General features: G+C 36.9%; 1 protein-coding gene across 1 annotated transcript; it reads right to left on the bottom strand.

Annotated features, from left to right (window-relative positions):
* Positions 1 to 7581: 7581 nt before the first annotated feature.
* On the bottom strand, positions 7582 to 13096 carry LOC114333558 (uncharacterized). Its single transcript, XM_028283447.2, has 2 exons — positions 12962 to 13096; positions 7582 to 8019 (listed from the first exon to the last, which is right to left on the bottom strand). The coding sequence occupies exons 1-2, from the start codon at positions 13028 to 13030 to the stop codon at positions 7672 to 7674; spliced, it is 417 nt and encodes a 138-aa protein (XP_028139248.1). The 5' UTR covers positions 13031 to 13096; the 3' UTR covers positions 7582 to 7671.
* Between the last annotated feature and the right edge of the window lie 3776 nt (positions 13097 to 16872).

Below are 16872 nucleotides of genomic sequence, written 5' to 3'. Positions count from 1 at the left end.
ACAGAGGTGAAGATGAATAAGCAGAAGAATATTGGTTAAAAATTATGTTATTCTAAAACCCATGTTTCACATATTTTTGGATGTTATAAAAATAAAGCACTGTCAGCTATATTTTCTGAAAATCTTGTAAAAAGTAATGTACAACTTCCAGTAAACATAACCCATCTCCTCTGTCACTTAATCAGAAATCAATATTTGAACTCGTATGTAACCATCAATACGCTTCCGGATATATGATTAAAATTTGTAACAGTCAAGTTTCAATTCCTAAATATATTATAAATATAACTTAAAATATGATAATATAATGAATCAAAAATGTGTGGCAAATGGACTAGTTTCCATGCCAAACATCACTACCATCATCATCTTAAAACCCATGTTAGAGTTTCATAGTCTAAGAGCTGGAGCGGATTTTGTGCGTGATAAGTAATATGGAATAACTATACTGGGATATGTTGAATTAGTTGTGTACATGACTTTCCCTAAAGGGCAGAAACCAGAGTGGGACGAGGGTAGTTATAAGGGGTCAAAGTCGCGGTTTTTATTATTTTTTTGTGACGATCATGATCGAGATAGTGCACCAAAATTTGGGAATAAGTAGGTCATGACGTAACTAAGTAAAATCTCCTGGGACAGAACGCTGCGTGACCGGCAAAAGGGGTGGGGGCAGGGTGAATATAAAAATTATAAGGGTTTTTTTTGTGGCGTTCCTGATCGAGATAGTGCACCAAAATTTGGGAAGAAGTAGATCATGACATAACTAAGTAAAATCTCCAGGTGCAGAACGCTGTGTGGGGGACAAATGGGTGGGGGCAGAGGTGAATATAAAAATTATAAGGGGTTTTCTGTGACATTTGTCCCCGACGCAGCGTTCCGCCCCTAGATACTTTACTTAGATATGTTGTAATGATATGCCTATATGCTAAACATGCCTCGACACTGGGAACCGAGCGATTCTCTCAATTCGCGCAGATGCCCCCACCGAGTTCCACCTCTCCGAGACAACACCGGCACACGAATATTTAAGAAGGTCGCAAGCAGAAATCAAGCAGTCCTGAACGACCGTTCTGGGCTCCATAACCAGCCAAGCGAAGTGAGCGAGGCAGGCCGACCTGAGTAGCGACGTGCACTGTTTTGAGGTGATTCGTAAACTTAGGCAGGCCAACTCGAGACGAAACGCAAGGTGTACCGAAGTGAGGTAATTTGCGACTCGTAATTCAACGGAGGCAAGCGTAGTGAGCGAGCCCCGATAAACATATATTTGAATATCGCTGTTAATTTTGTTCTTCTGTTACAGACGCCCATCCGGAGGAGGACTTCGCTGGGACAAAATAGAAGATTGAATTATTATTTTGACTTATTTTGTACATAATTTAGAACTAATAGATTTGCTTTGTTTTCAACCTGTGTTTTACTGAGTCTGTCGTCCTAAAAGAACTACCCGTTACAAATTTGGCGCCCGAGCAAAAGTTAGAAATACGCAAGTAAAAGTCGTTACTCGACGCCCGGATAATACCAAAAATGCCGACAGATAAAGACACAGACTCAGTATCAGGTGCCACGACGGGTACGTCATGGATAAATCGTATTTCCAAAGAGGAATTACAGCGCGACGCCGAAAGGTGCGGATTGGATTCCAAAGGAACCGTCGACGAGTTAAGTTTAGAACTCAGAACGTTTTATAAGGATCGCGGGGAAGCGACAGGAACAATTCCAAAAATCAATACTTCCAAGGAAGCCGAACCAGGCACACTGACCCGAGAAATTTCATTAATCAGAAACCAAGTACAATGAAAAAACAAATGAGGCAATTAGATTTGCTAAATCAAGTACGGAGGTGGAACACACACTTCGACAAGAAACATTCGGATGCAGTAGACTTCATAGAGAGGATAGACGAATTAAGCCTAGCCTACGAGGTCGATAAGCAGGATCTGCTAAAAGCATTACCAGAATTGTTAGGAGACCACGCATTATTATGGTACCGAAACAATAACAGAAATTGGGATTCATGGACGGACTTCATAAAAGATTTTAAGAAAGCTTTCGATCCCAGAGAATATTTACTACAGCTAGAAGAGCAGATCAGAAACAGGAAGCAAAGGAAAAACGAACCAGTGGATAGATACATCACGGATATTCAAATATTAATCAGACGAGAGGGATCTTTTTCAAGAAACCAAGAACTCGACAGGATATATAAAAATATGCTGCCAGAATATAAGCTTTATGCTCGCCGCCGGGATTTCGAACACTTGTCGGGATTGCAAGACTTGGCCCAAGAATACGAAACTTTGGAAGACGAAAGGACCCGAGAAAATCAAAATTTTCACAGAAATTGGAGACGTAAAGACCCTACAGAATACCATGCCAAAAGGACATGCTTCCGGTGCAAGATGCCAGGTCACTTCCGGAGGAATTGTAAAAACCCATGGAAAAAGTTTTCTTCGCGATGCGCCAAAGAAGGGGTCTACAGCAGTGACTGCTGTTCCAGGCATCAGGAAAACGAATAACAGACTGGAGAAACAAGGAGTCGTCCCAGTCTGAGGAGCAAGATTCGACTCCGCTCGTTCTAGGCGTTACACAACAAGCAAGCAACGACGTGTGACTGTTCGCATCACTGAAAATCGGACAAAGTTCCTACAAAGCATTTATTGACACAGAGACCACCAAAAATTACGCCGGAGATAGAATAGCGCAGATATTCAAACACTCCTTACATAGCTATAACGGAAGAACTAGACTAGCAAACGGATCTTCAATGGAGCTCAACTAGAAGTTAACAATTGACTGCGAGATCGATAATTTACAAACAAGACAAACATTTATAATAATGCCAGGGTTAACGGAAGATGCAATACTAGGAGTGGAATTCCTCAGGGAACATTCGATCGAACTTAAGTTCGATAGGGATACATCCAAACAGTACGAAAAACATCAAGAGGAAACATGTAACACTTTAAAAGACTCCACTCAAAATACAGAGCTAGAAAGGTTCCTAAGAAAAGAACTTAGGGAATTCGAGAAGTTAGCAGGTTCCACCAACTTAATAAAGCACGAAATAAAATTGAAGAAAAGGTGCGATCCCGTCAAACAGCCGTATAGGCGGCACAATCCCGCAATGTTGCAGATCATCAACCAAGAGGTGGATAAAATGTTGAAAGAAGGAACTATCGAACCCTCCGCAAGTGGTTGGAGTTCACCGATTGTACTAGTTAGAAAAGAAGATAACTCGTACAGATTTTGCATTGACTTTAGAAAAGTCAACGAACTATCAGAAAAGGATGCGTATCCGTTACCTCGGATATCAGAAATTTTGGATAGACTTAAGGAAGCAAATTTCATCTCAACCCTCGATTTGAAGCAGGGATATTTTCAAATATCCCTGGAAGAAGCAAGCCGCCCAGTGACAGCATTTAGCGTACCCTGAAAAGGTCATTTTCAATTCAGAACTACCCCGTTCGGACTGCACTCCGCCGGAGCAACTTTCCAACGACTGTTAGACAAAGTAATACCGCCCGATGTAGAATTCGCGTTCGCATACTTGGATGATATCGTGGTAATATCGAAGACATTCCAAGAGCATTTGCATCACCTACAAGAGGTCTTCCGAAGACTAAAAGAAGCCAGTTTACAACTTAACGTCGAAAAATGTACAAATCTGCCAGCCAGAACTCAAATATTTAGGACACGTTGTGGGAGCAGAAGGAATAAAAACTGACCCGGAGAAGACCAGCGCTATAACCGAACTTGCAGCACCTAGAAATGTACGTCAGCTCCGTCGCTTTTTAGGAATAACCTCATGGTATCGGCGATTCATAGAGAACTATTCGACAACAGCAGGACCACTAAACATGCTTCTAAAGAAGAAGATAAGATGGAAATTGACGGGTAAGCAGGAAAACGCGTTTAAGGAACTCAAAGCAAAACTTACGACGGCTCCAGTATTAGCGTGTCCCGATTTCTCAAAAACGTTCTACCTACAGACAGATGCGTCAAACTGCGGACTTGGAGTTGCGCTAACACAGAAATACGACGGCCAAGATAAGGTAATCGCATACGCTAGTCGAACCCTCACACCAGCCGAGACAAAATATTCCACAACGGAAAAAGAATGTCTATCCATAGTGTACGGGATAAAGCAAATGAAGCCATACATAGAAGGGTACAACTTCAAGGTTATATCGGATCACAAATCTCTCAAATGGCTGAAGAATCTCAAAAACCCGTCAGGTCAGATGGAGTTTAGAACTGCAGCAGTACGATTTCGAGGTCATATATAGAAAGGGAGTTCTTAACAAGGTAGCAGATGCTTTATCACGGCAACCACAAGAAACCCTTAATGAAGAACCAGAGCTGGAGTTGTTAGTATAGGAACTAGAATCATGCGACTGGTACGATAATTTATATAGGAATGTGCTCCAAAACCCAGGCAATTTCCCGGATTTAAAAATATCAAACGAGAAACTATATAAACACATCTGGAGCAGCCGCAATTTAGCCGACCCAGAATTTAACATCCCATGGAAGTTAAGCGTACCAAGTTATAAAAGGTTATAAAAGAAGTTATAAAAGAAAATATAAAAAACACTAATAAGACCGGTACTCACATACGGCTCAGAAACCTGGACACTCACTAAAAGAGAGGAAACATTGCTAGCCACCTTTGAAAGAAAAATCTTGCGACACATATATAAGGGCACAAAAGAAAATGGAATTTGGCGAAGAAGGTACAACTTTGAACTATACGAAATATACCAGGATCCAGATATCATAACATTCATTAAAATAGGACGGCTGCGTTGGATGGGACATGTAGAAAGAATGGAAGAAGGCGAAATACCAAACAAAATATTCAAACAAATGCCAGTAGGAAAAAGAACAAGAGGAAGACCGAAGCTGAGATATTTAGAACAAATAGAAAATGATATAAAAACCTTAAAAATAAAAAACTGGAGAAAAAAAGCACGAAACAGATCAGAGTGGAGAAGAATCCTGGAATAGGCCAAGACCCAGAAAGGGCTGTCGAGCCAATGATGATGATGATGAAGTTATAAAAGGAAAGAGATTCTGAAAGAAAATCACGACTCAAACACAGCAGGCCATTTAGGAATTGCAAAAACAATTTGCCGGATAGCGCAGAAGTATTATTGGCCTAAGATGTTCAAACAAATTGCAGACTACGTTAGAACCTGTACGAAGTGCCTTCAATATAAACCGTCTCAAATGCAACCAGCCGGGAAAATGCAACCGTCCGCTGTAGAAAAGCCTTGGCATACTATCTCAATCGATTTAGTGGGGCCATTCCCAAGATCTACAAAGGGAAACGCTTTCCTGATAGTCGTTCAACACCGGTTCACCAAATGGGTCGTCGCCCAACAAATAAAAGCAGCGTCTACGAACTCCCTCATCGACTTTCTACGATCAAAAGTAATTATGCGATTCGGAATCCCAAAGAAAATCATCTCGGACAACGGCGCGCAGTTCACAAGTAGCAGCTTTAGGGCATTCATGAAGTCCTACAACATAAATCACATTGTGACACCACCATACTCGCCTCAATGCAATCCAGTAGAGCGAACAAACAAGGTACTGAAAACAATGATAGCTACTTACGTGGAGGATAACCATAAAGACTGGGACAAATTCATACCAGAATTCTGCTATGCCATAAATTCGTCAAAACACGATTCGACAGGATTTTCACCAGCGCTTCTCAATTTTGGAAGAGAATTAGATACAATAGATGTGACAAACGACCAGGGTATACAGGGGTACGCAAAAAACTTAAGCAAGTTAGAAGCGTTAAGGGAATTGGCAAAAGTACACATGGAACACGCTTTCGAGGACCAAAAGAAGCATTACGATTTAAGGAGAAGAGACTGGCGGCCACATCCAGGAGACCGTGTCATGAAAAAGGAACACTATCTATCATCGGCTAGCGCAGCGTTCACCAGCAAGCTAGCGCCAAAGTACTCGGGGCCGTACATAGTAACATCCGTGATATCGCCAGTAATCGTAAAACTGAAATTTGCCGATAGCAGTAGCCGCAAGCAGATGACGGCGCATGTAAAAGATTTAAAGCCGTGGGTGGGAGAAGAAATCCCGGACGAGCCCCCAGAGGAATAGATGGGATCAAACGACGGTAGACAAAAAGAAAGGTATGTTACTTCTTTTTTTTTTCGAAGAAGAGGGGGTGTAATGATATGCCTATATGCTGAACATGCCTCGACACTGGGAACCGAGCGATTCTCTCAATTCGCGCAGATGCCCCCACCGAGTTCCACCTCTCCGAGACAACACCGGCACACGGATATTTAAGAAGGTCGCAAGCAGAAATCAAGCAGTCCTGAACGACCGTTCTGGGCTCCATAACCAGCCAAGCGAAGTGAGCGAGGCAAGCCGCCCTGAGTCGCGACGTGCACTGTTTTGAGGTGATTCGTAAACTTAGGCAGGCCAACTCGAGACGAGACGCAAGGTGTACCGAAGTGAGGTAATTTGCGACTCGTAATTCAACGGAGGCAAGCGTAGTGAGCGAGTCCCGATAAATATATATTTGAATATCGCTGTTAATTTTGTTCTTCTGTTAGAGACGCCCATCCGGAGGAGGACTTCGCTGGGAAAAATAGAATATTGAATTATTATTTTGACTTATTTTGCACATAATTTAGAATTAATAGATTTGCTTTGTTTTCAACCTGTGTTTTACTGAGTCTGTCGTCCTAAAAGAACTACCCGTTACAATGTCATGTTTTACTTATTCCCAAATTTTGGTGCACTATCTGGATCACTAACGTCAAAAAAATTCCCTTAAAATTTTTATATTCACCCCTGCCCTAACCCCTTTGTCGGCCACGAAGCGTTCCGTCCCTGGAGATTTTACTTAGTTAGGTCATGACCTACTTATTCCCAAATTTTGATGCACTTGAAATCTCGATCATAAGCGTCACAAAAAAGAATAATAAAAACCGCGATTTTGACCGCTTATAACTACCCTCGTCCCCCACTCTGGTCTCCGCCTCTGGGAAATTTACTTACTTATGTCATGATCTACTTATTCCCAAATTTTGGTGTACTATCTCGATCAGGAACGTCACAAAAAATCCATTATAATGTTTATATTCACCCCTGTCCCCACCCATTTGTCGGCCACGCAGCGTTCCGCCCCTGGAGATTTTACTTAGTTACATCATGACCTACTTATTCCCAAATTTTGGTGCACTATTTCGATCATTAGCGTCACAAAAAATAATAGAAACCGCGACTTTGACCCCTTTTAACTACCCTCGTCCCCCACTCTGGTTTCCGACTCTTGGTATTTTATTTAGTTATGCCATGGTCTACTTATTCCCAAATTTTGGTGTACTATTTCGATCAACAACGCAGCCTTCCGCACCTGGAGATTTTACTTAGTTACGTCATGACCTACTTATTCCCAAATTTTGGTGCACTATCTCGATCATGAGCGTTACAAAAAAAAAATAATAAAAACCGCGGCTTTGACCCTTTATAACTACCCTGGTCCTTCATCTGGTTTCCGGCAGTTGGGAAAAGTCATGTACATATTCAACCGTCAAGTCAATATTCACATCTTTATTTACATATTGAAAAATTTACATATTTTCGTATACAAGAATAAATCTACGGATTTAAAGTATTTTAGTAACGTTAAAGGCTTTTGACTGTTGAAACAACACATCTAAAGTTTTCAACAGCACTCTGTTCTGGTGACTTATTGGGAACGCGATGTCCACATTTTTCAACAATCAAGTTTACTATCTTCGGATCAGCTATACCCTTCGAGATATCTCGTCTCATTCCATCCTTATCAACATCTCCATTTGGTTTTAAGCTTCCCACTTTTGTTAATCGACATAAAATGTGGCCTCCATATTGATCTGCAGTTGCAAGATCTTCCGTTTTTAACCATTCATCAGAAGCACGAGTAGCTGGGTTAGCTTGACATTCTTCTATTATCTTCTGTACTTCGTTCAGGTACGAGTCACTTAAGTCGACCTAAAAATATCATTTAATTTACTTATTATAGACAAAATAATAATATATTTTTTTTTTATTTAGCTTAATGCCTCGAGAACTAATGGGCATTGGCCTGGTACGCAGTTGATTTTGCAATCAGATTCCTAATGTAATGTGTAATGTGTGTGTTGAGTAAATTTCTTGTTACTTAGCAAATTCTACGTCATTATCTTTGCAGAGAGAAGCTAATATGGAACTTGCACATTTTTTTATTACATAATAATGTTCAGTACTGTTTAAAAATGAGATTTCCATAATTTCACTCTTCAAAAACTCATAATAACTTAGAAATACAAATTTAAAATCTTCTGTGTAATTAAAATAGTTCAAACGACCTGTGACGTCACTTTATTTATGTTTATGTTTAAGGTTATGTTTATATTCTTCTTCTTCTTTTTTAGTTTATTGACCTCCACCTATTTGGGTATTTGGCCAGCTAATCGTCGAGGAATAAAGGAAAAATATTTTTTCACCTACCTCTACCGAAAGTATACTTTTCCGGACCTGATTGTAGGGAGCAAAGTTGTACTTTTCCTCCCTAGGGAGGAAAATATTTTTCCTCCCTAGGGAGGAAAAGTAAAAGTGACGTCATTCATGAAATATAACTTATTGACGCTCTGTACAATATCTATTTTCTATTACGTAAGTATCTATACATTTTAACGTTTATTTATAAAACACCCAGTATTTTGCAGAATGGTAAAAACAGTAAATTGTTATTTTGATTTAACAATGTTTACATTATTAATTTGACTTATATTTGACAGTTGACAGTTATATTGTACCTACTTGTTAGCTTTAGTTTTAATAAATTTTGTTGGTTAGTTACATAAATAAATTAAGTAAAAATGAAAAATGACTTGTTATTAATTTGAGGAAGGTGGAAAAACCATATGTATAACATGGGAGTAAAGTGCCTTTTCCTCCCGTGAATGATTACTGCCCTCCGCTACGCGTCGGGCAGTAAACTTCATTCTCGGGAGGAAAAGTAGCACTTTCCTCCCTTGTTATACAAATAGCTATATATTTTAATGATATTTATCGTATGTCATTGTAATAATATATACCAATTTGTTGAGATTGGAGTTTCATACAGTTTTTGAAGGAAAGGAAAGAAGGTTTAAGCATACACTATGGAAAAAAAAGATAACTTAGAAGTGCAAATTTAAAATCTTCTATGTATTTAAAATAGTTCAAACGATAAAAAACATTTGTTGCGTCACATAACTGTATTTGCTACTGACGTTTATAATGTCTAATTTAATATTAAATACAATTTTGTTTACTGTGTTGGTGCAGAATGTAAACATATAACCATATGACGTCACGACGCGTTTTGGGCTAGCTGATATAATTTGAATTTACAATCGTCTTTAGGGGCCAAACGGAACAAAGAAAGAACTTTTTTATATTGGATACATGTTTTAAATTATGTTCTGTTGTGATTTATAATATTTTTTCGAATTTAAAATTTTATGCAAGTTCCCTATTGTATCCGAACGTCTGCGGTCCCTCCGGCGAGTACCTATCTCTCATAGATAGAAACTATTTTCATTTATTAATTTTAATAAATAAAAATTTTTTATCCAGTTAAGATTCGAACTCACGACCCTTGGATCCAAAAGTAGGCTCTCTTATAGTATAGTGGTATAGTAGTAAATATATATTTTAAAGTGTTTTTATAGCTAATGGGTTGTTTAACAAGTTTTGCGATTCGGTAAGAAAAACACAATGTTATGATTTAAAATATATATGTATATTTTATTATTCAGTAGAATCTTCCTGAATATCAATACACTTGTTCCAACGAGAATACAATTTATAAATTCCCTCCCTGAAGTGAGAATCTCGAAGAGCTGCAAAATACGCTTCCACAGCTGTTATGTACTCATATCATCATTTGATGAAAAACGCTTTCACGCATGCATTTTTTAAAACGCCGTCTACACTCTCGACGAAGTCGATCGAAGTTAAGCGTGTACACAGCCACTTCTTGCAACTTTGCCTCGCTTCATTCTACTTCCGTTCTCTGTTGGTTTCGCGCGTCCGAGTCAAAGGAATCAAAGTCGGTATCGCACCGCTTGAATGTGTTCCTCGCGAAGTAGAACGAGTGTGTAGTGAGGTACTTCGAACTTCGGTCAACTTTGGCGAAGTAACTTCGCCGAGAGTGTGGTGCGCGCTTTAATGTGTTGAAACAAATGGAAGTCGCTAGGAGCCAAATCTGATTAATACGGTAGATGCTCCAACAATTCGAACTTTAGGTCGTGGATTTTAGCCATTGGTAAAATATTCATTGGTCATATGACACGGTGCATTGTCCTGATAAAAAAGGTTTTTTCTTTTGCAAACCGGGTCTTTTTTCACGTTTTTTTTTTGTCTTTATCTGATCTAAAAGGGTATACTAATATCCAGAATTTATTGTTCTATTAGTTTGCAAGTAACTCACAAAAAAATCATCTTACATTCCAAAAACTTATGCTAAAACCTTTTTGTTCGATTTCAGGACACGAACTCGTTTTCGGGACGAAAAACCAGGTTCTACTACTCTATAGACTCTTGTTCTGATTCAGGATCATGGGGGTAGATCAAGTCTCATCCTTTGTGATGAATCGATGCACAAAATATACTTTATTCTTTCGAAAATGCTCTAAATTTTGCTGAAAAATTCGCATTCGAGTGTTTGTGTTCCGTTGTTTGGGAATGCGGGATCCATTATGCGGAATGTTAGTAATGTATTAAGACTTATTAGTATGGCAGCGGCCAAAAACATGGTTGTGGAAAACACATGTTTTAACCAAAAGAATACCCATAAAGCAACTCTGATATTATCAGGAAGATAGTTCGTCTCACCTTCCACTGCAAAATGCAGCAATGCAGCAAGAGTGACACAACTCTACCTAACCTTTCCGCATACGACCTAATGCGCATCAATTGCCCCTATGAGTTCGGTACCAGATGATGGTGGCCACCCTCATCGTACCATGCTCCACCCTCCTTGTAGTAACTCTATTGCTACACGATACCCGACAGTTATTTCAACTAGGTTATATGTAGGGTGGCCTAGGTTTATTATGTATATTATTAATATACCTAACAATTATTGTTATACTAGAAACATGGAATGAAAAATATAAACTTGACTTGACGATATAAATAGAACATTGAATCACGGCTTTTGCTTCACATTTTAAAGAACCGCTTGGATTAACATGAAATTTGGCACACTTAGGTGACATGTCAACAAAGAAGAAAGTGATATTGTGCCGAGATGTGCTTTTGCCCTGGAGTGATTTTCACCCCTTCTCGGGGGTGAAAAAATATACGTTCAAAATAAGTTCGAAAATGGACTAAACTGACTAATTTTAAGCAACATTGTTCTATATATTTTTTTCAATTAGTTATTTTTTTCTCAGATAGTTAGTTTTCGTCGTTTAACTTAATTAATTTTTTCACTTTATGAGTTATTTGCGAGCAAAAATTAGTTTTTAAGAAAAAACACGTTTTTAGGAAGTTTTTTGCTAATAACTTAAAAAGTAAGTATTTCATAAAAAAACATTCTTAGCAAAAAATAGTTTCTAAAAAAGTGAAAAAATTGTGTATGTATAAACTCTCTAGACACAGTAGAAGCAAAGTTGTAACCAATGAAAAATAGGATCATATCCGTCAAATTTCAAAGCGAATATTTCAACGTGAAATAACCAAAAAATGATGCACTTTTTGGGGCAAACTCATTACAAAAGTGTTTGAAAAATATTTATTTTTGTTTTTTAAAAAAGTTTTTAACATCAAAAGTAAGCAAGTTACGCTCAAAATAAAGTTAGTCCCTTTTTTGCCCAAAAAAACTCGGGAAAATCGTCCCCTAATTTTCATCCTAGATCAAATGAATCGTTACCTCTTCACAAGTTACTTTTACTTTATATCTGTATATAATCGGTTCAAAGGGCTTAGTTTTTTAAAATTTGGTTTTAACTTCAAAATTTATTAGTGTATTAGTATTTACATATTAGTAACTTCAAAAATCTCAAAGAGTAAAAAAAGTAGGTTTTGCTTTTCTGGATATTTTGGTTTTTTTTCTGTAAGGCAACGATGGTTACGATATGGGCTGTTCAAAATTTGCATACATTTATGATTATTGACTAGTTCAAGCCCTTTCAACTATAAGCCCCTTCAAAAATAAGCACATTGGATCGATGAAACTTACAAATCACATAAACAGTACATACAAAAGAGTAAAACAACTTGTGAAGTGGTAACGATTAATTTTATTTGGTATGCTAATTAGGGAGTGATTTTCACGATTTTTTTACCAAAAAAAAGGGACCAACTTTATTTTGAGCGTAACTTCCTTACTTTTAATGCTAGAAACTTTTTTGAAATACAAAAATAAAGCCTTTTTAAATACTTTAAAAAAGTTGAAATACGTTTATACTAAAAACTGCTTCATTTTTTGGTTATTTTACGTAGAAATATTTGGAATTTGGCGAGTATGAACCTATTTTTTATTAGTTACAACTCTTCTTTTACTGGGTTTAGGGATTTCAGACATCCACTTTTTTTTCACTTTTTTATAGGCTACATTTTTACTAAGAATGTTTTTTTCGATAAATTACTTACTTTTTGAGTTATTTGTAGAAAACCGCCTAAAAACGTGTTTTTTTGTTTGTTGAAAAATGAATATATTTACTCGCAAATAACTCGAATAGTATTAATTTAGTGAAAAAATTTGAACGTATATTGTTTCATCCCCGAGAAGTGGTGAAACTAACCCCATGGCAAAAGCAACTTTTCTTCTTTGACATATGTTACCTATGTCTATGCCAAATTTCATGTCAATCTAAGCGGTTTTTTAAAATTATTAGGTTTTGTAATATTTTACTGTCAGCGAACGGACTAAAAGTAAAAATGGATATAGTCAACTCACCAATTGCAAGGGTTTTAAATTGACAGCCGTCAATGAAACAATAGTAATATACAAAAATAACCAATTCATTTCTAAATAGAAGAGACTAGCAGCTTCGTTATAATGTGTAGTAATAAATAATATGCCACTTCTATATATAGTTTAAAAATATAATTAGAAAGTGCTTAATGATATTTTTGAAAATAAGAACGTTCGTTAGTAAATAATTAATGATGTTGAATACCAGGATCGGACCGATTAAAACTACAATAATAGGTGTTATCATTTTTAATTGAAGCTTAATGACTTTAAAATGTTTGGTAATAAAGTTCTACTGAAACAAATTTTATGCTAATTACTTTCAAGAGATAAAATTGGTCCATAAGAAGAAGAATGCCAAATGTTCTGTAGAGTTTGAAACAGTACCGTAATTTGGGGTAACTTGAGATGATGGGATTACTTGAGACAATTTGGAGACACTATTATTTTTCGTCGATTTGGCATCCCGGTTAACATTGTTAGTGTTGTTTTGATAGCAAAAGGTAGCAAACGTGTGGTTGTTGACCGTTAGTAATTAAATTCTTTTGTCTTATCTAAGGTAAGTTGATAATTTTTTAATAAACGTCAACTTTAAAACTGCCAAATTTCATCCTAATCTAATAACTCGAAATATCCGAAACTAAGCAATTGTTGTAGAAAACGAACCTCTAATATTAATACAGTCGAAAAAATGAAAGAATACCCATGAACGATCACATCAATCACATATTATTCAGATTATTAATAATCTATCTCTCTCGTTTGATATTTATGAAAAAAAAAACAGCAAATACAAAATATGTGATTGATGTGATCGTTCATGGGTATTCTTTCATTTTTCCGACTGTATTGGTGTGTCGTAAATTTCATTGTGGCGTTGCAAAGTTTATGGCTGCTATAAAATATGAATTCTCAGTATGACCTTGGTTGGTCAACTTGAGACAACTGTCTCAAGTTACCCCACCACAAATTAGATACTGTAAAAACTAGTTTCTAACCTACCTACTTACCTATCTACTTACCATTTTTTCATTATTGTTTCAGGCTCAGGTATCGTTCGAACCCAAAAAAGAATTTATATAGAAAATACCGAAATTTCTCGGAGGAGCAACTTCATAAAGCAGTGGAAGCTGTTAGGTCCGGGATTTCTTTGAGGAAAGCCGAAGAAAAATTTGGAATACCAGGGTGTTCTATAAATAGAACAATAAATGGAAAGAACACAGGAAAGGTCGGTAGACCATTTGTTTTAAATGAGGTTGACCAAAATGCTTTAGTAATGTGTCTATGTTCAGCTGGAGATTGGGGCTTTCCTCTCACACTATACGATATTAGACTCATTGTCAAAGCATTCCTCGACCGTTCTGAAAGAAATGAACATAGATTTAAAAACAACATTCCAGGTAGAGATTTTGTCATGTCTTTCTTAAAGCGTCACCAGAACACTTTAAGTAATAAAATGTGCCAAAACATAAAGAGATCTCGAGCCAAAGTTGACCATAACGCCATAAATATTTACTTTGATGAGTGAAATCAGTCAGTGGAGGGAGTTCTTTCTCATTCTGTCATTAATTATGATGAAACAAATATGACAGATGATCCTGGTCGTATAGTTGTTGTTAGAAGAGGCTGTCGACATCCTGAAAGGATTATTGATTTTTCTAAGTCAAGTACGTCTGTAATGTTTGCCGCTGCCGGAGACGTGACACTTCTCCCTCCATATGTAACATCCAAAGCTGAGAATCTTTATAATACCTGTACCGAACATGGCCCTAAGGGGACAGTTTATAATAGAAGTAAGAGTGGGTGGTTCACTTTGGAGATATTCGAAGATTGGTTTCGAAAAATTGCCTTGCCTTATTTCTCGAAGCAAGATAAAGAAGAGAAAAAAGTAATGATGGCGGATAATTTGGCGAACCATATATCCCCATATATAATAGAGGATTTTAAAAAACAACATAATCTTCATCCTACTTCCCCCAAATAGAACTGGACTTACTCAGCCGTTAGATGTCGCATTTTTCCGCCCACTTAAAATTAAGTGGCCTGAAACTTAGATTCTTGGAAAACAAAAAATCGTGGAACTGTGCCAAAAAACACATTTCCTCGTTTATTAAAAAAAATGCCTGGAGGCAATGGGAGAGACAAATCTTTCACAAAACGTAATAAGTGGATTTAAAGGAGCAGGATTAATTCTACTAAATCGAGGAGAGGTCTTGAAGAGGCTTCCAAGTAAACAGGCAGTAGAGGATGGCAAAGAAAGTGAGAATATCGTTGCCTGGGTAACTACATTTCAAGAATATTTAGAAGAATGTAGAAGGAAAGAGACAGATGGTTTAAGAAAACAAACAAAAAAGAAATTTAATGTTCCTGCTGGTAGAGGAATCTGTGAAGAGGATATAGTAATTTTGGAAGCCAAACCAAAGCCAGAAAAAAAGAAAAGAAGCCAATTAATGAAAAAAAAATAAAGAAAAACCATCATCCAGTAAGAAAAAGCAAAAGACAAGTAAAGTAATTATGTCTAGTGAAAGTGACGAAGACAGTTGCAATGAGGTTGTATTTGACAACAGTTCAGATGATGACTGGGATTTATTTCAAGCAAAACAGATGGACAATATTAAAGACAATATTACTGAAGAGACTAAAGACCAGGATAATATTTACTCTCATCAAGAAAAACATCCTCTGCAGCCAATAACTAAACAAGTTGGATGCTTTGTCATAGTTAGTTATGACTCAAATTTTTATCCTGGGGTAATTGAAAAGATTGACGGTAAAGGCGCAATAATAAGTGCAATGACAAAGACTTCACGGGAAAACTGGAAATGGCCTAAACCTAAGGATGAACTGTATTATTGCTGGCAGGACATTGTAGGTGGTATTAAACCGCCTAAAGCTCTAAATAATAGAGGTATTTTTTCAATACCCGAACTAAAATTGCTGTAATTAATTGTTTTTAAATAAAAGTTTTGAGCTCTCTGTCTTTTTTATTAACCCAAAAAAATATTCTGAATGTCTCAATTTAACATAACACTTTATAATTACATTAATTTCGGTGTCCTCAGTTACTGTATCAAGGCGTAATTTGAGTCACTTTTTGAATTTATACGGCTGTCTCAAGTTACCCCATTCTAGTGTGTAACTTGAGACAGACATAAAAAAATGAGAAAACTACTTACGAAAAAATAAACAGAAATATTCATTAAACATACAGTGGAACCTCGATTATCCGTCTCTCCATTAACCGTCACCTCTCTTAACCGTCAGGGTACATACAGAAGTTGTATTGACTACATAAGCAAAAATTTTAATGTAAAAAATAAAAAAAAAGTTAATTTGATTTGTGATGAGGACACAAATGGCTATCTATTGCTGACAGATAAAGAAATCGTTGAAATGGCAACAAAGGAGGACCAAACAGATTCAGAAACTGACACAGACTTGGAATTTGACTGTAGCTATATTGATAAACCTATCGTAACTGACAAAGATTTGCGTAAATGATCTAGAGAAGCTGCATCGCATATGCAATAATTCATCGAGTGGTATTCTCAACAAGAAGAAGCCAATAAAGTAGATTGCATGATCTTATGTCGATTAAGAAATTCAGCTGTCGCAAAATGTGAAGCAACTGTAAAACAAACACAGATTTCAGAATATTTTAAATTGATTCGATTGTACGAACACAAATCCCTCTTATATTGTCAAACAAAGCATATAAATGAAATTTGAGAGTTGTACTATGAATTTTATTTTTTTTTAATTTTCTGTTAACCGTCTTTTCGATTATCCGTCATACCCTTTGGTCCGGTGCCCTGACGCATAATCGAGGTTTACTGTATCATAGTTACCTATGCGACTAATGTTTTCAAATACTTTTTGAACATTAATTTTTT

This window comes from Diabrotica virgifera, chromosome 2 (genome assembly GCF_917563875.1).
Source record: "Diabrotica virgifera virgifera chromosome 2, PGI_DIABVI_V3a".
NCBI classification, from domain to species: Eukaryota; Metazoa; Arthropoda; class Insecta; order Coleoptera; family Chrysomelidae; genus Diabrotica; species Diabrotica virgifera.
Note: the sequence above shows the minus strand (reverse complement) of the source record. Positions and strands in the feature narration are given on the sequence as shown.

Bases quoted from the DNA above. Each gene is read 5' to 3' on its own strand.
- LOC114333558 (XM_028283447.2), bottom strand. From the start codon at position 13,030: ATGAATTGGTTATTTTTGTATATTACTATTGTTTCATTGACGGCTGTC. The intron at 8,020-12,961 runs GTGAGTTGACTA...TGATATTTTTAG, and splicing joins ATTTAAAACCCTTGCAATTG to GTCGACTTAAGTGACTCGTA.